The sequence below is a fragment of the Muntiacus reevesi genome, chromosome 3 (genome assembly GCF_963930625.1).
Source record: "Muntiacus reevesi chromosome 3, mMunRee1.1, whole genome shotgun sequence".
Lineage (NCBI taxonomy): Eukaryota > Metazoa > Chordata > Mammalia > Artiodactyla > Cervidae > Muntiacus > Muntiacus reevesi.
This window is the reverse complement of record NC_089251.1, coordinates 267,915,533-267,938,809: the sequence shown is the minus strand read 5'-3', so window position 1 is coordinate 267,938,809 and position 23,277 is coordinate 267,915,533. Positions and strand designations below refer to the sequence as shown.

Genomic DNA, 23,277 nt, shown 5'->3' with positions numbered 1-23,277 from the left:
ACGGAGTCGGACACGACTGAAGTGACTTAGCAGCAGCAGCAGCTACATACCTATTCATGTCAAAAAGAGTGGCTTAATAGAAGATTCCTTCATTCTTTCTCATGTATCTGCGGATCAACAGGACAGTTTTGTGTACCTCAACCAACTTGGCTCTATGTCTGTTCTCTGGGTCAGTTAGGTGGCTTTGCAAGGTGCTCTCTCCACCTGGTCTCCTCCTCCGAGTCCAGGCTTCTTCTCATCATGATTTAGGCTGGCAACCACCACATTTTCTTGGCTAAGGCAGAGTCGGGATGGAGTAGAACTGCAAAGCCACTCTGCAAAATGTGTGGGCACACGGATGGGTACAGAATTAGAGCCATTTTTAACAGTCTACTGCATCATTAGAGACCAGCTTGTCAACTATCTTTCAATAGTCAGTGTAATTGCTTATTTGACCATGTCCTCTAGATAGAACAGGTGAGACCAAAATAGTAAACAAAAAAGTTCCTCTGAGCCAATTCTAAAAGGACAGTTGTCTGGTTGCCAAGTTTAGGGCAGATTAAAAGCTTTTAAATTAGAAGCTGTATGGTTACCAAAATCAGAGTAGTCAGGGACTGTGCAGTCTAGATAATAGTCCAATGAGATTGCAGTCCTAAACAAGCAAATTACACTTGGCGTTTTCTGACTAAATAAGCACAGACTTCATATTAGAAAGATTCCCACCCAAAATTATTTAAATTTGGTATAATAGTGTTCCCACATCTAGTCAAAAACTGGAAAAATATCCTCAGAGGAATTGCACCTGTAACCAAGGTATTGTTTTATTAGCAGGTCTCACTCCAGATCCAGCTAACGTTGCTCTTCCTGGTTTCTAATAAATAAATGAGCCCTCTTCGTCCTTTTTTGACGAAACCATGGTCATGGGTCCCATGAACTTTCTACGTTCCGGAAGAAGCCAAGGCAGGGCAGCTTAGCAGTGGGTCTCCCGTGCATCTGAAGAAAAATAAATGTCCCAAGTGTCGGGAGGTCGGCATTATAGCAAACCGTGAACTCCTCTCCCAAAGAACGTACCGAGGAGATTCGGATTCGGTTAGTTACCGTCTGGGAAGAGAAGGCCTTACCCGGAGCCAAACTCCGCCCCGCCTCCAGCACTCGGTTTCGCCCCTTGGCCTCCTCCTACTCGCCCAGGCCTCCGGGTCTCACTCTAGTCCCGCCCCTGCCCTCTCGGAGCACCTTTTCCTAGGATAGCTTAGAGACACAGCTTCATGTGCTAACCGCGCGTGAGAATTCACCGCACACGGTACTTCTTGAGGCTGATTTGATTTGATTTTTATCACTTGGTCAGCCAACGATCCAGACCACCTTCCTCTGTCCCGCCCCTTGCTCCGGAAGGCGCGCCGGGGGCGGGGCGTTTGCCGCGCCGCACTGCGCGCGCGCGCGCTGCCTCTTGCGTCACTCGGCCGCGCCCAGGTTCTCTTTCGCTCTCTCTTTAGGTCCTGGTGGCGGCGGTGCTCGCGGCGGTGGCGGCGGCGGCGGCGGCGGCGGTGGTGGTGGTGGTGGTGGTGGGGGCGGGAGGTCGTCCGGGACAAGTTCCCCTGGGCGCTCCCCCATGGAGGAAGCGGTGCGCACGGCTGCAGCCCTGGATGCTCGCACCTCTCACTGGACGGAGACGAAGGCGGTGGCCGCGCGAACTCAGGAGAGGGTAGCCGGAGCGGCCTGTGTGGGGGTGTGAGCGGAGGTGACCCGGGCCGGATAGCGGAGGGGAAGCCGCGCGGCGGGCCTGCCAACTTCGGTGAGGTCTCCACTTTTCTTCATTTCCGGCAAGCGCGAAGGGGCTAACTGTGGGCAGGCCTGCCCCTCTTGGGTCAGGAAGGACTCTTTTCTCGGGAGACACTGAGCCACGCGTGTTCTGAGGTGGAAGTAATTTCCCCCGTAACCTGAATCGAGTAATTCCACCATTAATTGGATTGCCAATAAATCCCACGGAAACCTGGCCTGGCATTTTCGGGGCGCCTGTTCATTAAGTTCATTAAAATAGTTCCATTTTGTTATGAGTTCCAAAAGATTGTTTCAGCTACCACGGAGATAGTAACTGATAGTTGAACAAGCCTTAGATGTCATTGTAACGTTTTGAGCATGGCCTGTTTAATTTCCTAACTTTTATAAAGTCAGTGAACCCTCTCTCCCTCTCCGTACAACTGAACAAAATTCATTATACCTTTGATTTTGTGTTTGTCTCTTGAATCTCTTTTCTAGATTTTTCAACTCGTTTACTACACTCTGTTTTAGTTTTGTTTCTAGAAATTCCCTATATACCATGAACCCAGTTAGTACATTTTTTGTTAAAGTACTAACAATAAATATGAGAGAATAGAGATCTTTGTTTCATACCAGTAAGCTGTCTGTTGAAGGAGTATGTTATGCTCAGTTGAGTAGGATTTATGTTAGTTGGTAAGTAAAATGAGTATGGAGGCTAGTAGCTAAATTTTAAAAAGTGTTCAGTAACTATTCATTCTTTTTGCTACTTCTGTATTTTCTTCTTTCCAGGCTGGAGCTACTCTGCCAGGGCTTAAAACTTTAAATGAGAATAAAGGGTTTTATTTACGAGGAAATGAGAATGAATAAGTCATCTCTAACCTCTTCCAGCCTTTTATTCATAAGAGAGACCATATTAAACTTACATGTAAGTTAAAATTTTAATTTATAATTACTGTTGCTAAATAGGATTGGAACGTTAGGTTCTATAGTATTTGAAGTTACTATGTTTAAAAGTAATTAGCCCGAGGAGAGGCTGGAAAAAATTAAAGCTGTGGAAACCAAGCAGAAGTAAATAATGAGAACTCTTAGATGTGGGCAGTCTTTATAGAAGTTGAGTCCAGTGAACACTTAGGTTCCATTTCAGGCTGTGCAACTTTTATGTGATCCTCTACCTAAGATTTAACCTGTGGGAGGTTTGGTTTCTTTACCTAAAAAGTGGGGGGTAATGATAGCTTTTTCTCATTATTGTGTGGATTAGAATTAATGTGTATCAATCACCAGGATTGATAATGTGTATCAGTCACACTAGTGCCTCCAGAGGTGTTCAATAAGTGGTAGTCATTACTATTAGGGAAACATAATAATAAGAAAGAATTACACTCTTTTGAGGGTATTTCTGCTGTATGAACACACCTTGCTGTGGTATCCCACCTACCCTGGTTCAGTTTTCGTTTAGTCTCTAAATGGCGTTGGACTCTTTTGCTACTGCATGAACTGTAGCCTGCCAGGCTCCCCTGTCCGCAGTATTTCCCAGGCAAGGATACTACAGTGGGTTGCCATCTCCTTCTCTAGGGGATCTTTCTGAGCCAGGGGTCGAGCCCGCATCTCTTGCTAGACAGGTCAGTTCTTTCCCACTGAGCCGCCTGGGAAGCCCTCTGACTCAGTTGGTGTCAGTTACATCAGCCTTTCTTTCCCTAAGAAACAGTGTGCTTGCTCCTGCCTTGGTGCCTTTGCTCTCGCTTCTTTCTGTGCTGTGTTCTTTTACTGTTTCTTTCAAGCCTCTGTGCAGTGTTACATTCTCCAGTAGGCCCCCTAGCCAACTTAGTTAAAATAGGAGCGCCTGAACCCAATTACTTTGTGTTACCCAATATCTTTAAGATTACTCAGAATCTTTAATGTGCTTTACTTTTCACTGTATCATTCACCACCTTCCAAATTAATGTTATTTACCAACAGAAGGTAAACTCCATAAGGGCAGGGTTTTGGTCTTCTGTATTCACTGTGTATCCCTGTTTTTGAACATGGTATGTATTCGTTTACTGTAAATCAGTTATTTGTGGACTGAGTAAATGAGATAAGCATACCATTGTCCATAGGGAGCCACAGTGAGGGGGGTATGAGTCATGTACATTAGTAATCATTCATAATAGAGACTGGAAAAGTGTCCAAAGAGAAATTCAGAATAAAGGTTAGCACATTCAGAAAAAAATTGGTTTATGGAATTCAAGCAGGGCTTCATTGTGGAGGTGCTTTTTTGAAGTAGGTCTTTAAAGATGAAAGGAATAATGTAAAAAAGATACAGAGGAGTGAAAGGAATAAGTAAAAATGGCAGTAGTGTGTTGACCTAGGGTGGAACCATAGCATTTAGGAAATACAGCAAGTAGAGATTTAAAATACAGATTTGGAGCAAATGGTGAAAGGTCTTAAATATTGGATTACAGAATTTGGAATTCTTTCTGTAAATAGTGGGTAGCCAGCCAGTGGCTGGCTTCTCTCAGAGAGAGAATCCATCTGGCACCCTTGGCCATTGTAGGCAATTTGGGTGATGAAAGATGAGGAAGCCACAGTTGGAACACGAGAAGCAGGTTGGGCATGAAGACTGACGTACACTGAGAACCTGGTTTGAGTTGCCCCTTGATTGTGTTCCAACTTGGGGACTAAAAGGAAACTAATGGAAAACTCGAAAGGCTGAGGATGAGGAAACTCATTTTCTAATCCCAGGTCTGCTACTCACCAGCTGCATGAGCAGTTACTTAACATTATCACATGTAAACTCTTGTGAAAGTGAAATGTCAAAAGTGCTGTGACAAGTTTAAAACTGTTAAAGAAATAGGTATAATTTTTAAAGTTAGCTAACTTTGAAATTGATGATGTCATTTTGCAAAGCAAATCTTTTTCTTTTTCTTTTTTTTTTTTTTTTTTTTGTTTTTTTGGGGGGTTGTGCTGCAGCTTGTAAGATCTCTCCCTGTGCGGGGATTGAACCTGGAGCCAGGGCAGTGAAAGCACTGTGTCCTGATCTCTAGATTGCCAGAGACTCCCAGAACAGATCTTATTTCAGGCTTTTCATATAGGTGTTAGAATACGGGTTCATGTTTTCCTCTTCCTTCAATTGTATGTTCTCTGTGCTTTAGAAGGAAGTGGACCAGTTTCATAATTTTTTTCCTTTGAGCTGTATTTCATTTTTTACATAATTGCATTTGATGAAAGTTAACAGTTAAGTGTTCAGAGATATTAGTGAACTCAATTATGAAAATTAAGTGCCTGTTAGAACAAGCTGAAAATTCTAGAAGTTTTTAAAAGTTGGAAGTGTGTTTAAAATTTGAATAGCGTATTTTCCGAATTCTTACTTAGCTGTGGAATCCTTGAGGACAGGAACTTTTGGTCATCTTTATAATGCCAGTGCCTGGGGCGTGTGCTGCTTAGTGTATGGCTATTGAACAGACTCCACAAAAATTAAACTAACAGGGGTAGCGGAGTAGGACCTTTCACCTGAGTCCCTCTGAGAGGTAAGATGGGCAGGTTACCACCTGGGACTTGTCATTTCTAGTTTTGGAACCTAGTTGAAGTGAAACTTAGCAAGTTTTCTTGTTTAACTGTTCTTAAAACTGGCTCTGCCTGAAGCGAATCCTTGAGAAATAAAAAATAATCTCTGTTTCAGGCTCTCCTGGCTGTGATTGACCTTCAATTATACAGAGTGGGAACAGAACATTATCAGGTCTGAGAATAGTGAAGCAAATATTCCTTTCAGGACATTCATGCTGATGTCCATTTTCTTTCCTTTGTTTTTTTAATTGAACAAAAAATAATATTTTTATAAAAAGTATTAGATACCTAAATGCAACATGGTTTTTAAAATGAAATAATTTATATGTAGTCGTGTTCATAAATGCAATAGTCAAAAAGCTATACAACATTAACAACAAATCCAAGTGAAGATAGTCTTCTGAATATCATGTTTCATTGAGCATCAAGACCCACCAATCTTTTAGTCGATTCTTCTACATTATTCTGTATTCACATTCTTTGCATCGGATTAGACCCCTTAATTTTGTTTCATTTTCTGTGTAACATTCCCCACAGATCTATATCATTGGCTGCTGCTTTGGGAGTTCAGCATCCTTCTGGGTGTTCATTGTTGTCCCCACGTAGCACAGAGGAACTTCTCTGCACTTCGAAACAGATTCTGACTCATTGCTGTGTAAGTCAAATGAGTTTAGTGGCTGAAGGCTGCTTTATAACTTGATAGTGTGCACCTTTTATGTTACTTGGCATCCTTTCCCACCCATGTACACACTGGTGTATTCAGTAAGTGAACAAACACATACAACAAATAACCTTAATTTTAGAAAAGCTTATGAATCAGGTTTGCCAGTATGAGTGCCTTTTTCTAGGGAAACCACCATGAAGAACTAGTCATTGTCTTTAAGAAACTTAGAATTTATCTTCAAAGATAGAGTAGTAATTGGGAAATAAATTTTATGAACCTGTCTGTAAATAAAATAATTGCACAGGAGAGAAAATGCCTATGGACTGTAGCTACTGGACAAGTCTTTATAGTACAACTTGAAGTGTGACCTGGCCTAAAGTGAAGAGCATCCTCTTACATGGTGGAAAGAAGGATATGAGGGGCTGTGGTATGTCTGGGCAGTGATGACTTGTCTGAAGGGAGCCATGATTCTGTGTTTGGAAATGAATTTGGAATGAGGGGTACAGCTCTCCAAAGCCATGTGCATAATAAGATTGACCCAACTGATCAAAAAAATCCATCTTTGCTTTTGTATGTTTGAGGCTTTCCATAGTAAGTCAGTAACAATAAAAAGAAAAGAGGGGAAAAGATTTTAAATAGCATCATGCAACTTTATGTAAAATATAGAGAAAATTTATATGTAGACATAGTAAAGTTAAGAACAGTGAACTTCCAGTGATCACAGGATAAAGTAAGATTCTGATATAATGTGTTGGTTTAGTCGTCTCTTCTTCACCTTGTTGCTGGAGAAGGTTCCCCCCCATGGCATTAGACACCGGGCATATGAGAGCAGTTTCTTAGACAGCAGTTCATTAGTCACTTTTACATTCCTAGGAGGATACACCACAGACTACACAGGGCCACACACATGCTGCAGAGAGAGAACCAGGGCCTCTGTGGCAAGCAGGAGATTCCTGCAGGAGGATGTGGTTGGCTTGCTTTAATAATTCTGCGGTCTGTCAAGGCAGTGAAGCTCACTGCTCGGGGATAAGCAGGAAGTGTGCCTGGTCTCCATGGTAAGGAGGGCTGTTTGACTTTGGGACCTATCCGTAAAAGCAGAGTAGGGGAGGACCGAAACTGGTGGTTAGGTCACCCCAGTTTTACCAGGTGTCAAGGCAGCACGACATATTGGATCTTAATTTTAGACCTTACATTACTTGTAACTTGCCATTTAGTGGAAAGTTAACTTTAAGCACTAGTAAATATTAGTAAGTTGGTAGCTACATGTTTGGTATTTGAAGGTCAGTTTTATATAGTTAAAGTCTAAATTTGGATTTGTGAGGCTATCCTTATAATGGGATTGGAATTATAGATATAATATAATATAGCTTGGCTTGTTTCTGAGTATGGCCCTTGCAGATAACAAGGTTCTGTTTTATTGATTCTAGGATATTGACTATAAGTTGGCTTGTTTTAGTCAAACCTTCAAAAGGGGGATTTTCAAAGATATAACTAGTTGCTTCCTCAGTGGAACTTGAATGATAGTTAAGAACATTGTTCCATGAACATAGTGGTTAAAGGAGGAGGGTTCATTTAAGTTAGGTAACTCTTGCTCATTAGATGACTGTATCTGCCAAGTAGGCTGAAGTGTTTAGTGGTGGCTAGGTTTCTTTACTCTCATTTTCCAGCCATTGTTACTATTATCTTTGCATGTTCATTTGTATGTGGTACTATTTCTTCCCAGCATACTTTGACAACTTTTTACAGTTCTTCAGTTTATAGTCTATGTTTTACAGTGGTTATGTTTTAGAATGCTAAGCTGAATGATGCAGTGGTTTTCTATCAGTGACTACTCATAAATAGCCAGCTTTATTTTTTAGGGCTAGTCATATGATTCCATTCATCAGTATTCACCCAGAAAACATCTGACATATTTTGAGATTGCCAGATAGCTTGGCACACAGGATAAATAAAGGTGACTCTTGTGCAGGAGCCCGGAAGCTGGCCTTCTGCTGAGGGTAACTGAGTCATAAAGTCATAAATATGGATAAATAAGTTGTAGGGTATAGTGGGAACCTCTAAACACACTTCTTATTTTGTTTTAATCTTTTTTTTATTTTGGTGATAGAGCAGTTTAATTATAGATTTAGAACTTCTATTTCATTTTTGTATATTTATTAATAAGGAGAAATAAAGGAATTGATTCAAACTAAGCCACTAGTTGTGAAAAACTATAGCAAAGGGTTTCATTCCTTTGTGTTTAAGAAAATTGTCAAAAAAAAAATTTGTCAAACTTTATTATGCAATTATAGTAAGTACTGTTTTTAAGGTATTTTTTCATACCTGGAAGTTTAGTATTGAAAGTTTTTTTTTTTTTTTTGTGGTATAATTGACTCACAATGCTATGTTCCAAGTGCAAAATATTAAAAAAAAATTTTTGAGCCACTTTTATGTTGTCTCATTTGCTTAAGGATGCAATTAGTTCACTATTTCAGCAGCCTGGGACCTTAGAAATGCATTTCGGATTAATTATGGTGTTTTTTATGTTGTTATAAAACGATCACCATGATGAACCTAGTTACCATCTATCACCATAAAAAGATACTACATTGGTATTGACTATGTTCCCCATGTTGTATATTTCATCTCAGTGATTTTTGTTTGTACCTGAAAGTTTGTGCCTCTTAATCTCCCTCACCTATTTCACTTATCTCCCAAGCCCCTGTTATAATCTGTCCCTTATCTGTCTCCCCACTAAAGTCTAAAAGCTAGTACCATTTTATCCAAACAACTTATCATACTGCTTCGTGCACATAACGTATGTTCAGTAAAAACTATTTGAGTGGATGGATAAGGTAATTGAGGGGCTAGGTAGATAGGAAATTTAGTTGCTTTTGTTAAAGGCCAGAGTCCTATAACCTGAAGAACGGAAAAATATGGCTGGTCAGTGAGGGTTAATGACTAAAGATCCTGACTGAATTGTAGATTAATTCTGGGATTCAGTTGTTAAATTGTGGGAATAAAAAAATCTCAGGACATACCAGGAAGTTGGGCTGGTAGTTAGTTATAACCAGTTGTAAACCTTGTAGCTGAGTAAGTGCTTTTTCCTCAGCTTTTCTACCCAAGTTAGTTCATTTGCCAGCAGAGTTCTGAGGTTTGGCTATTTAAAAAAAACTGTAGTCTTTGGTAAGCCACTGCATCCTTTCTGGTCTTACAGCTTGAGTCTTGTAGGTTCCATGGCCCTCCTTTTTCTAAAAGAGCCAACAGTACCGCACACACACCCTGACAAACATCTATCTGCTAGACTTCATTCTCTACTATAACAAAATAATGTGACATCTGCCTTCTTACACATTCCTGAATGGGCTACATAAGAAATAAATTACCATATACTTATATCTACATAGATTTCTAAGAAGAAAATGTGTGCTTGAGAAAATTTTTTGTTTCTTTGTATAGAGTATTCAAAAAGACACATTTGTAAAATTGGTAAATGTTTTTGTAAACTAGATTTGTGTATTTTTATGCCTCATTTTCATTCTGAGTTTTTTTTCTTAGGAAAGTTTGTTAACTATGGACTATGCAGCTAAGACAGGAAACAATTTAAAAATAGGAAACCAGAGTTTATAAAATCAATTTAAATATGGTTTTACTTTTTATTTTTTCCCGTTTTATTGAATTATAGTTGGTATGTAACATTGTATTACTTAAGATCTGCTGTCTAGCCACATCCACTAGCCTGTGCAATACGGTGTTGTTAACTATGTCACTTATTAATCTTACAACTGGAAGGTTGTACCTTTTGACCACCTTCACTCCCTTTCCCTACCTCTTAACCCCCACCTTTCAGAATTTTCTATCAGTTCAGTGTTTTTTCTTTTTTGGCTGCACCCCACAGCATGCAGCATCTTAGTTCCCTGATCAGGGATTGAACCATTGCCCCCTGCAGTGGAAGCACGGAGTTTTAACCACTGGACTGCCAGGGAAGTCCTAGTTTTTAAGTTTGGTTTTATATCACAGTCCCATCTTTTTCCATAATTGGAAGATATATAATTAGATTATTGCTAAATGGTAATTATATGCTATTTATATGTTAAATGTTATTAATAGTAGTAATAAAAAGTATTATTTTATGAGAAAAGAAACAGTAAAATTTTGCAATGATCATGCATCCTGTCATTCTGTGAAAATTTCATTTTTGTTTTCCCTCTTTAGATTTGAAGACTGCATCATCCTGCCTCCAGCACCAACAGTTTCTCTGTTCTTGATCAATGTGATTCACAGTAGCTTTTTAAGTAACAAGCGAAATGAGCCAGGGGCATGGAAAGTATGACTTTTACATTGGTCTGGGATTGGCTATGAGTTCCAGTATTTTCATTGGAGGGAGTTTCATTTTGAAAAAAAAAGGCCTTCTGCGACTTGCCAGAAAAGGCTCCATGAGAGCAGGTAGGTTATTTATGCCCTGTGTGACTCTGAAATGGCATCAGTGTGTTCCTTTGTATTGATATGTGGGTTGTTTGACTGTAGAAGACTATATCTTCATTCCTAGTGACTATATTCAAAACTTTGGACTTTATAAGAATTGTAAATGTTTATAGAGAATCATTTTTGTAATAAAAATAAAAAGTTGTAAAAATAAGTTAACTCTTCACTCTTGCAGTTATTATCAAAGTGAGACTAGGGACCAATACCCAATTAGCATCCAGCCCTTTCTTTAAATTTTGATATGTCTACAGAGAAGGAAATAAGGTTATATGGATAGAATCAAAATCTTATTGAAGACTAGGCTTTTTTGTCCATGATAGTAAAAGTTTGTTTTTTCCTTAGACATTTTCCTTCCTGATCTCAAATTGGCAGGAAGGAGAGCTGGCTTCTTTGGGTTGAAGTGTACTCAGTTGAGTGAAATTCTGGTTGGTGGTATAGGTTGATCCCCAGAAACTACTGACAAGCCATGAGACCCTGGGAAATGCCTGATGTGAGTGAACTCCCTCTGACTTTGGTGTATCATGATAGCTTCCAGCTTTATGTTGCATTCTGGCTATGTTCTGTCATTCAGCCTCTGCTTCAGTTTTAGACCCAGTTTTATCCTCATAGGAAAATCTGCTTTGGCAGTAAAAAAAAAATTACCTTCTTCTTCTTTTCTGTGCCATTGCTATAGCCATACATAATCAAGCTCTTAAAATAATGACCTGTATTGGATATAGTGCAGAAAGGAGAAAGTATTGGCATGTACTATTTGAACAAGTATATCCTCATTCCTAAGTCAGGTACTCACATTTTCCATGTGGATATGCTTATCAAAGTGTTCATTCACACTGACTTTTTCTTTGGAATAATGGCTTAAGTACTGATTGCTTCCGGATTTTGTTAGTTTGGTCTAGAGTGAAGGGTTGTCTAGAGGAAAAGTCAGGATGAACATCCTGGAAGCTTCAAACTGTGAGCAGTGCTCAATCTTTTTATGTTCTGGTCAATAAAGGACCCTTTTCTCTAGGGTTACTGCCTCATAAGTGGGGCTAACCCACACCTCAATGGCTTCTCCACTATCTAATTCACTAGAAGTTGGGCTGTTTCTGATTTGTTCACTTTGTTTATTGAAGGTAAGTTCACAAAACAAAAGCATGAAGTATGAACTGAAATAGAAGGATTGATTTAACTCCTTCATTCACATTCTTACGATCCTCACACCCCCTTTTTTAAGATAACCATAAAAATACTATCTAAGAAATCCCCTGTGTAATCATGATGAAACCTTTATTCAATATAATAAAAATGAGCAAATGATATTTTAAAATCTGTAATTACTAGTTGTTGTCATAAATATACTAAAGTCCAATAATCTTCCAAAGAAGTGAAATATGTTTTCATTGACAGGTCAAGGTGGCCATGCATATCTCAAAGAATGGTTGTGGTGGGCTGGACTGCTGTCAAGTATGTATAGAGGATATTTCAAGAAAATACTATAGGTGTATATTGAAATATCTATGTATACCATTTTACAGCCTTATATTATCAGCAAATTTTAAAACTGAATTCTGGGTTTTTTTGATGAACAAAACCCAAAATATGTAAAATTTAAGCCTGTATAAGTCACCTAACAGTTTAATAGTTTATTTAATTTGGATGAGAAAACTTATGTCTATCTGATTAAAACATGTCTGGCATATATATGTATTTTTAAAAATTATGCTCAGTTTAAGATGATTTTGAAAGTGAAAGATCATAGAAAGGATCCTGTTTTTAATTCCTGTCCTTCCATTGATTTTCATTCCAAATTAGAAAGGAGGTATGCATTTGGTAAAACTTCCATGCATACTTTGATGATTACATTTTGTGTATTTATGTATTATTTCTTTGATAGGCAAGAAGTAGGTTTATTAATGTAGTATGCTTGTGAGGAGTGCAAGGCGGCAGGCGAGGGGACTCTGATGATTGTCTTTTAAAAGGTACATAGAAAGAGTGATCCTTAAGATGCTGAGCTTTCAAAATATTCAGGATTCAATTATGTAAAATTTTTTTCTAAGGGCAGTTGAAATATCAAAGAGACAATTTATTCATTCAGCAAATACTTCTTGACCATTTTTTGTATGTCAGGTGTTCTAGGCGCTGGAGATATAATAAACAGAATAAAGAGAAAAATTCTTACCCACAGGAGACTTAACTTTCTAGGTGGACAACAGTAAAGAAGATAAACTAAAATGTGTGTTAGTGATAAATGCTGACATTTGCTAGTAGTACGTAGAGAAGGGATGTAGTAAAATGAAGGATGATAGGTTTATATTTTAGCTAAGGGGCCAGGGCAGGCCTCACTGGAAAGATATTTGAGTGAAAGATAAAGGAAGTAAGGGACTGACCATATGGGTATGGTACGTCACAGGAAAGACTTTTCACAGGAAAGAACATTTTAAGCAGGAGGAAGTAATAAACATGAAGGCGGCGAGGCAGGACCATGCCTGGCGGGTTAGAATGTGGTAGGCAGAACCCAAGATAGCCCGCACAGCTTCTTGCTCCCTGGTAGTCACAGCTTTGTATTATCTCCTCTCACACTGAATTAATGCGGTGTGATCAAAGTATACAGCAGAGTTGATGACTTGTGACTCATGTCATCAGAGGCGTTAGCTTTTGCCTTGATTGATTGGATTGGTCATTCGGAAGCCAAGTTCTGTGCTGGAGGACAGTCAGCCTGAGGACCGGTCCCCAGGCTGCACTCCGTTACTGACTTACTAGTCATGTGAGTTACTTTGGATGTGAGTCCTCCAGATTGTGTCTAGATGTCTAGATGTGTCTAGGCACAGGCTCCAGATTGTGTCTCGACTGCAGCCTTTTGAAAGACCCTGAGTGAAGAAGTACCTGCTGATCGGCAGAAACTAGGAGAAATCATTGTCTTGGCCAACAGAAAACATGGCTGACATTTGCTGTTTAAGCTGCCAGTTTTGGGGGTGCTTTGTTGTACAGCACTGGATTACTAAAACCTCAGGAGACATGAAAGAGGTAAGGATAGTGTGGGAGTGCAGGGCAGTGGGTGAGGGTAAGTTTAGAGAAGTAATGAGGGCCTAGATCACATGGGGCTTCGTATGTCACAGGAAAGACTTTGACTTTTATGTTTGATGGGGAATTATTGGAGGTTTGAACCAAGGGGTAACATGTACAGATTCAGGTTTTAATAGGAACTCTTGGGCTGCTGTGTTGAGGCATAGACTGCATAGGGGCAAAAGAGAGAAACCAGTAAGAAGCTATTGAAATAATTCGGTAAGAGGTGATAATAGCATGGACCCAGAGTAATGGTAGTTAGTATGGTGAGAAGTGGTAGAATTCTGGATGTGTTTTGAAGATGAAACTAATAAGATTTGCTGAAAACAAGTTGAAAGACTGGACAGGATATGAAAAAGCATCCTCTTAAAAGCATGTAAGAGTCAACATGATAGTTAAGAATTACCTAGCCAGCATCAGGGAAACACACAAAACTCAGGATGAGATGGAGATACTTCTGCCCTAGAGGTAACTACAGACTCCACAGCAGGCCGCTTTGGAAAGAGAGAACTTGTGAACTGCTCTAAGAAGGGTGATACCACTTGGGTGGTGGATATATAGTTGTCATTTATATTTTATTCTGTTTTTCTGAATATTTGAAGTATTGCATTATTAATCTTTAAACTCTTGAAAAGAAAATCATTTAAAATGTGGTACATTTATTTTTTAAATTATTTTTTAAATTTATTTTTAATTGAAAGATAATTGCTTTGCGGTATTGTGTTGTTGTCTACCAAACATCAACATGAATCAGACACAGGTATATTTAAATCCAGATCTGTCAACTACTGTGCATGAAATGCCCCAGTTAAAGGCAAAGATTATTCTATTGGAATTATAAAAACAAATAATAAAAAGACTACATGCCTGTTGTAAGGTACACTATAAAACATGAGGATATAAAATGGCTGAAAGAGAAGGATGGAAAAACATGCCTAAAGAAAGTTGACATTTCTGTTATTGTTTTAGAAAAAATATACTTCATAGCAAAACAACACTGGAGATAGAGGATTATTTCTTAAAAACAAAGGGTTCAACTCAGGAGGTTTTATCAGTCCTGACTTTATTTAATAATATGGCCTTGAGGATTTCCCTGGTGGCACAGTGGATAAGAATCTGCCTGCCATTGCAGGGGACATGGGTTTGATCCCTGGTTTGGGAAGATCCCACATGGCGCGGAGCAGTTTAGCCCGTATATCAACTCCTAAGCCCTTAACCCTGTGCTCTGCAACGAGAGGCCACTGCAAGGAGAAACCTGTGCACCACAACGAAGAGTAACCCCTGCTCACCAAAAACTGAAGAATGTTTGCACAGGCAAACAACAAAGACCCACTATAGCCATAAGTAAACAAACAAAAATAATAATGTGGCCTTGAAATACAAAGCAGCAGTTGACAGAACAGCAGGGAGAAATACACAAATCCAAACTCATATAGTGAGATTTTAATATGACACTGAGCAGTTGATGGGACAGGCACAGTAAAATTCTTAAGGTGATAGAAAATCTGAACAGCAGATTTAACTTAACTCACTGAACTCAACAACTTCAGGTCTACATTATTTTAAACTGATACGGAATATTGATGCAGATGAACTATTTGCTGGACCATAAAGCCTAGTCTTGAAATTTTTCAAAGGATTTAATGAAGTTTTTTCACAGATCATTATCATTATATTAGAAATCAGTAACAAAAATATAACATGAAAATTACATGTAGAAATTTAGAAATACACTTTTATGTAACCCATGGTTCAAAGAAGTCAGAATGGAAATTAGAAAATATTTTAAAAGTATGTTTAATTTAAACAATACTTCAATATGTTAATACAGAATACAAAATATCACAACTTACGGAATATAACTGAAGTAGAGTAAAATTTATGGTTTCAAATAAATATAATTGAAAAGAAGGATGAGGCATCTAGTTGAAGAAAATAAAAAAAGAATTGTAGAATAAACCCCAAAATATAGAAGGAGTAAAGAGAAGAGCTGAAAGTATTTAAATAGAAAAACAAGGTATTAAAGCGACATTTGGGTCAATGCTCAGAATAATGAACTTGACAAATCTTTTGTTGAAACTGATCAAGAAAAGGAAAAGATAGAATAGCTAGGTGATGTAATTAAGGTTTCATAGATATTAACAGGATATTATGAAAAATATCCAATTATCCAGTTGATAAAAAACATAGATAAAATTTATGGAAAAATAAAGTTTATCAATACTCATGAGGAAATAGAAAACTGGAATACTCCTAACTTAACCCAGTTGAGGCTGTAGTTTTAAAACCTTTGCATATACTAAATCCTGAGCCCAGATGGTTTCATAGGTAAATTACACAGTCATTTAAAGAAGAAATAATTGTAGTCTTAAGAAGTTTCCTAGTAATAGAAAAAGAGGTTCCCTCACTCTTCTTAAAAATCTAATACCAAAACCTGATCAGGACAGAATAAGAAGGGAAAAATAAAGTCTAGTCTCATTCACGAACCTATATGTAAAAATCACAAACAAAATAATATTGAGCAAGTTAGATTTATTCTGCAGATGCAAAATTGGCATAATCTTGAAAAACAAGTCACTGTAATTTACTGTGTTAAATTGAAGGAGAAAAATTATATGAGATTATTTCAGTGAAATTCAGCTATTCATGACTAAAACCACTTCAAATTAGTAATTTAGGTGAATTAAAGATGATAAGATGATAAAGGATTTCTAAGCCAAAAAAATGCCAAAACCAACAATTGCTTGGTGCTAAGTCACTTCAGTCATGTCTGACTCTGCAGCCCTGTGGACTGTAGCCCGCCAGGCTACTCTGTCCTTGGGGTTCTCCAGGCAAGAACACTGGAGTGGGTTGCCATGCCCTCTTCCAGGGCGTCTTCCCAGCCCAGGGCTCTCTCCATCTCCTGCACTAGCAGGTGGGTTCTTTACCACTGGAGCCACCTGGGAAGCCCACAGGAAACATCAAAATGGGGAAATATCAAAGACTTTTTTTGGAGCTGAGAAAATATTCATGTTGAAGAATTACTTAAAAGCAATAAGAGAAAACAAATACCCTAATAGATAGGCTGGTAAAAAAACCCAAACTACTTCACTAAAAGATTTAACTTGTCTAATAAGCATATGAAAAGGGGGCATGCAAATTCAAAGCATAATAGAATAACCCTGTTTCCCATTAACAGATTAGCAAATGAGAGTGAGAAACAAAAGCTCAGACACTGCTAGGGGAAATTCAGCGTAACCATTTTGGGAAACAGTAGCCAAGAGTGATTTTATGTGATCACATGTCCCTCCCCTGCTAAACTTTCTCAGTGGCTTTTCAGCTCAGATGAAATCCATTGAGAGACTCACAGAGATCCTGTTCTCCCTGGCTACTCCCCGCATGCTTGCTCTGTAGGAACCACTCTGGCTTCCTTGCTGCTCAGACATGGGAGACATGGTCTTGAGTCAAAATTTTGTACTTGCTCTTCCTGCTTGGGATGTCTCCCCGTTTCCCCCACACACATAGGTGCTGGTAAATCCCTCAGTCCATATCTGACTGATCAAAATTTCCTGTCCAAGCACCTTTGCCTGGCATCATTATCTGCCTGTCACCAGCTCTTCATTCCTTTCCCTTGCTTTGTTTTCTAAATAGCACACTTTACTTCATTTGTATGTTTTGTCTGTTTTCCCTCACTAAAATGTCTTAGGTGAGCAATATCTTTATTTTTCCTCATGCCTAGAACATCTGACACATAGTAGCAACCCAAGAATATCTTTTGAATATAAGAGTTGGGTTTTAAAAAAGAAAAGAGCTAGTAAAAAAGTCTTTTATATTTGTTTAAGCTGATTTTTTGTTTTTCATAGGATATAAATACTAAGTTTTTAAAAACCCACAGGGGAACTGCCTGGCAGCCCAGTGATTCGGACTCAGTGCTGTCTGTCGAGGACCCTGGTTCGATCCCTGGTTGGGGAACTAGGATCCCACAAGCCACGCAGCCCAACAACAACAAAAAACCCCACATAGAAATCAGATATTTTCCATTAAAATTATAGGTTTGTATGGTTTCTAATTGGTTTGAATTCTCTTCTAATGTTGATAATTTACAGGCGAACCCTTATGGATAACAATTTAAATAGTATGTTAAAAAATGTATGTAAAATGCAGCCTTTTCCATTTTGACTAAATGTGTTCCTGTCTGAGCGTTTTCTTTTGTTGTCTTTCTCCAAGTGGGAGCTGGCGAGGTGGCCAACTTTGCTGCATATGCCTTTGCACCGGCCACCCTAGTGACTCCGTTAGGAGCACTCAGTGTCCTGGTAAGGTAAGGACCCTCCTCTTCACGTGTAGAAACATCAGTTAATGTTTCAGTAAGGTATTCAGTACCTACTAATTACACATGCCCAGTTTAATTTATATTTAAACAACCTTGAGACTTTTTTATGCTGTGTAGTAGTTTGCTTTTGAATTGTTAGTCTGCGCATAGGTCAGCTATCAAGTTGTGGGAGAAAATGCTTTTATGCTTTGCCTTGTGTTTAGAGTCAACCCTAGTTCTACTTTAATTTCAGTATTTTAAAATTCCAAGTTGCATTCGTTACAATATTTATCATTTGACACATGTATACTTTGGTAGGTGGTGATTGGTGATGAATAGATTTCTATACCTTCTCTAGAAAATAATTGATTGGAGCAAGGTTGAAGACTGGCCTGGGATACTTTTTTGGAAGGAACAGTCCAAGACTTGTCCTGTTTCTGTTATTTTAATCATTAGCTGAAACAGCTAAGCCCATATTGAAGTCTGGATTTTGGCTAGTATTCCCGAAGTTGGTTGATTGATAGGTATTTTTATCCTTTTTTTTTAAACATTAATAGTTATATAAATCTATATTGTATGCAAAATTATATAATTTTCAAGAAACTGTATGTTATACATAATATATAAAGATACAAGATGCTATTTATGTATTATGTGTAATAAATATATATTATGGTAATGTCTTTTATTCTTCTCTGTTATGTCATTATATTTATAGGTTTATACTTTTTTAAGATTTCAATAAAACTAGCTATAAAATATTAAAAGTTGGTCATTAATAGGCAAGTTATGTGGAATTAAAATATATGAAGGATTCATCACTCAGTAAGGATAAAGTTGAGCAGATAGGTCCAAATGGACCTAGATTCTTAAATTTTTATCATAGCTCTGTTTATTGTAAAATCTCATATTGATGTCCTACAGTAGAAAGATGGTAGCTATACTTAGAGTGTGATGAAGCAGGTGGTTCCCAGAAACTTCCATTTAATGAATGAATGTGCATTTTCTTTAGCTTGGCTGAAAACTAGACTCTTTATAAGCTCACAGTGTTTTAGTTTGAGTTCAGTAACTTAAATTCTTAAGTTGTGTTGATATTTAAAAATGAGAAAAGTAGCTGATTGTTTAATAATCCTCCATCTTTCCCTCATTTTAGTGCCATTCTTTCTTCATACTTTCTAAATGAAAGACTTAATCTTCACGGAAAAATTGGATGTTTGCTAAGTATTCTGGGATCTACAGTTATGGTCATTCATGCTCCAAAAGAAGAGGAGATTGAGACTTTAAATGAAATGTCTCACAAGCTAGGAGATCCGGGTATGAAAAAATAAAAACTTTATTAGTCTTACTGTATTCTACTCTTTCAAAAATAATTTTTTTTAAATTTCTGGCTGCACTGGGTCTTCATTGCTTTGTGTGGTCTTTCTCTAGCTACCTCAGGGTACTTCCTTTTACTTCAGATTTTGACTGCTTTGATTCCTCTCATTTCATTATTGTGTTCGAAGTTTCCCTCTGTCTACGTTGAACTAACAGACTTTTTGTTTGTTTTGGTCCCTCTCTAGTGATCCTTGACTGCCTTGGGAGTTGGGCTGGTTAGATTCCCAGCCAAGTTTCCTGTCTGGCTTGCCAGCATCCTAGGATTTGAGTGGGGAAGAGGAGATGGCTACCATCATAGACATATGCCTTACTCCAGCCCCCTATTTTAGTGAGGCCCCCACACACTCAGCTGGTCTGGGGTCCTCCCATACACTGTGGCAAGGGGACCAGTCACTCAGATATTCAGAACTGGGCAAGGATCTGAAGTGGTCTCAGTGCTCTTTGAAAAGACTTTAGCCAGGCCTCCTGTTTTTAGTCTCCTCTTCAATCCACTTCTAGAGGTAGTTTGTATCTTCAGAGCATTCTTCGTAGCACAACTGAGTCACTTTCTAATCTTTGATCACTGCTGCTGTGGGATTCAGCTTTCTTGAATCTGCTGTTATCAGTTATTATCTTCTGATTTTTGGCTTTCATGTTTCTATCATCTCCTTACAAATTCTTATTTTTGTGTTTCCTTCTCTAAAAATCATACTACTAGAATTAGAGGAGTTAAAAAAGATTAGACAACGGCTGTTTCCTCATCTTAAAATTGCAAATGACAGTGTCTGTGTTACATTACATTAAATTGTGAGAATTTAATGACTTAAATACATTAAATTACATTAAATTGTGAGAATTTAATGACTTAATTGATGCAAATTGCTAAGAAAAGTGTCTGACCTATAGTGCTACAGTCATTAGCTATTATCATGTTGGGTTCAAGTCTCCTATCTAACATGGATTCCGACAGTTATTGTCAAGTCCTCTTATTGATTTTTTACCCCAGTGGTTGATCCTTAAATATTTTAAAAATTTGCTCCTGTTAGACAATGTTCTTTAGCATCTACAGATCATTGGGCATTCCAGGTCATCTCATAATTTCTCTCCACTGGTTTCTGATTGTATTGCACCTGTTCTTGGAATTAGAGCACCCCAGTGGGTGGAAGTAGTGTTCTTGGATGGATGGCTGTGAGTCAGCCTGATACAGTTTCCCTTGATATACATTTGACCCTTTAACAACACAGAGGTTAGGGATATCTGAGAAAACCCACTTATAGTCCATCCTGTATATCTGAGGTTCCACATCCACAGGTTCAGCCCTCAGATTGTATTGTATTTATTGGAAAAAAAAAAATCCACTATAATTGGATCCATGCAACTCAATCCCATGTTAATCAAGGGATATCTGTATAATTATGAGGCCCAAGATATTACTATAAAAATGTTAGTAGTATAATAATTTGTGAACATGAAGTGTAATCTTCCAGTGCGTACATCTAACTAAATTATTATGAGTGTGTATTTGCTGGGGCAGCAAAAGAAAGCTAATTTTTATTTTAGGACCATACCTTTTCTCCTTCTTATCAAGTACTTAAACATTTAACTAAATATAATTTTTCTTTGCCTCCTCCAGGTTTTGTGGTCTTTGCAACACTTGTGGTCATTGTGTCCTTGATATTAATCTTTGTGGTGGGACCTCGCCATGGACAGACAAACATTCTTGTGTATATCACAATCTGCTCTGTAATTGGGGCAGTTTCAGTCTCCTGTGCTAAAGGCCTGGGCATTGCTATCAAAGAGCTGTTTGCTGGGAAACCTGTGCTACGACATCCCCTGACCTGGATTCTGCTGCTGAGCCTTATAGTCTGTGTGAGCACACAGATTAATTACCTGAACAGGGCCCTGGACATATTCAACACTTCTATCGTGACTCCAATATATTACGTGTTCTTTACAACATCAGTTTTAACTTGTTCAGCTATCCTTTTTAAGGAATGGCAAGATATGCCTGCTGATGATGTCATTGGTACTCTGAGTGGCTTCTTTACAATCATTGTGGGAATATTCTTGTTGCATGCCTTTAAAGACGTCAGCTTTAGTCTGTCAAGTCTGCCTGTGTCTTTTCGGAAAGACGAAAAAGCAGTGAATGGCAGTCTTTCTAGTGTGTATGAAGTTCTTAATAATAATGAAGAGAGCTTAACCTGTGGAATTGAACAACACACTGCTGAAAATATCTCCCGAAGAAATGGAAATCTGACAGCTTTTTAGTAGGAGAGATGTAATTAAATCTATAACTGTTATAAAGTGAATCTGAGTATCAGAATGTGTCTGAAAAAGCATTGTTCTCAAATGATGTTCTCTAGAGACAATCCTTTTTTTTTTTTTTTTAAGGTTTCACTAATTTGGACCAAGAAATTACTTATGTTTAAATGATGACTCAATACATGGCCAATTTCTATTAACATTGTATTATTGTAGAGTTATTTTAAATTTTCCTTCATCAAAATCTAAATGCACTAATGACAATTTTAGGTCTATAAAAATGCTTTTTTTCCCCACTGGTGATGAAAGTCTGAAATGTACATTTTTCATGCCCACTCTATCAATTCCTGATCATTTTAAGGCTTTTTGATTTAAAAAAAAAATTAATACATTATCTTGTAATTTATCTTACCTATAAAAATGACTCCCATTTAGTGAATTATATAAGTTTTGAACTATTAATTTAAGAGACCCCTAAATTATTAAACGAAGGAAACTTACAAACAAAAAAGGTAGGAAATCACTGCATGAAGTACTCAGGCTGGGAGTTGCCATCATGAACATTTGATGGCCTTCCTAGGTTACACCTTGTTAAATCAGCACATCCTTTGTCAGACTACAGCCTGGCTGGTTTTCTTCAGTTACTCTAATCCCTTGATGGCTGGACCCTTGATTACCATTTTACATCAGCTCTTGTACTTTTCCATATAGTTTCATAATGAGTTATACTGTCATTTAGCTCTTCTAACAACACTGGAAAATAAAATCAGAAGACTAGGGTAGATCCTTAAATTTAGCTCATGTTGAAATAAAAACACTGAAAGATCTTTTCTAAGTCTGAATGTTTAGAACAAACAGGGTGTTTGTAAAATATAATTTCTTTGTAGCACTTAACTTTTGCTTAAGAGTTTGGACCACTATTTTGGTTTTGTTAAAATGTCCACGGAAAAAATGTTTACAGAAAACATCAAACCTGTGCAAAAAATAAGTGTAATGAACCTCTGTCCAGCTTCAAAACCTGGCCTCAAAAATACAACTCATTTCCACCTAGGTAGGAAGAACTCAGGCCTGTTTCCATTCTGTTGCTCCTGCCCAGTCACAAAGCTTGGTCTACTGTGTAAGTAGCTACCCATGGGAGCTTCACTGTTCACTGGCCTTATCAGGGCAGAGTTGACACTTTCCAGGTCTCTGAAACACGTTCCATTTTCCTAGTATTTTATTACTGATCTTCTAAGGAGCCTCTGTAGACATTTTTTTCCTAACTGCCTCTCTCCATGTAATTTTAATACCACAGATGATATATTCTATATTTGCTTATGTACTAAACCGTAACTATATCCATGCTTTGTATACAATAGATGAAAACCAATTTTCACCCCTTTGGGTGGGATATTGCCCTTGTTGACAATGCATAGCTTTATAGTAATAAATTTGTAATTATTTAACATCTTACAGCACTTAAAATTTTTATTTAGTTTAAAATTAAGTCTTATAAAACTCATGAATTATTTACATTTACTCATTAACTTAATTTGTCATCATATTCTATACTTCCATTATAGGGTGAGCACAAATACTACCTCTTAATCTGCAAGAGAATAGTGGCCCCAGGGTTATTATTTCACATTACACACAAGCAACATTTTTAGGTTACTTTTTCTAAAACAGTTCTGTTTTATCTTAAGTCAAGGTTAAACAGTAAAACCAAGTAGTTGACAGACTTTATTTTTGGTGCCATAGATAGTGCACCTGGACTTTGGTATTAATGTTTTTAAAACCATACAGAAGTAACCACCATGATCGTGTCCCTTCCTTCATGGCTGCAGTTGACCTGGACTCAGCCTGGTTTGTGCAGGCGAGCAAGTAGGGGAAGCACCTTACCAAAGCCGGGGCAGGGCGCACAGGGCCACAGTAATGAACGAAC

At 38.0% G+C, this 23,277-nt stretch overlaps 1 protein-coding gene across 8 annotated transcripts; it reads left to right on the top strand.

The window, feature by feature from the left end:
- The first annotated feature begins 1,522 nt into the window (after positions 1 to 1,522).
- NIPA2 (NIPA magnesium transporter 2) lies at positions 1,523 to 22,807 on the top strand. Of its 8 annotated transcripts, none has more exons than XM_065932007.1 (9): positions 1,526 to 1,771; positions 2,527 to 2,662; positions 5,396 to 5,452; positions 5,818 to 5,935; positions 10,139 to 10,369; positions 11,795 to 11,851; positions 17,657 to 17,747; positions 18,892 to 19,052; positions 20,725 to 22,807. In XM_065932007.1, the coding sequence occupies exons 5-9, from the start codon at positions 10,231 to 10,233 to the stop codon at positions 21,357 to 21,359; spliced, it is 1,083 nt and encodes a 360-aa protein (XP_065788079.1). In that variant the 5' UTR covers positions 1,526 to 1,771; positions 2,527 to 2,662; positions 5,396 to 5,452; positions 5,818 to 5,935; positions 10,139 to 10,230; the 3' UTR covers positions 21,360 to 22,807. The 8 variants fall into 8 exon arrangements, with proteins under 8 accessions (XP_065788085.1, XP_065788084.1, XP_065788079.1 ...); XM_065932010.1 differs by lacking the exon at positions 5,396 to 5,452 and adding an exon at positions 5,089 to 5,243; XM_065932011.1 differs by lacking the exon at positions 2,527 to 2,662.
- The last annotated feature ends 470 nt before the right edge of the window (positions 22,808 to 23,277 follow it).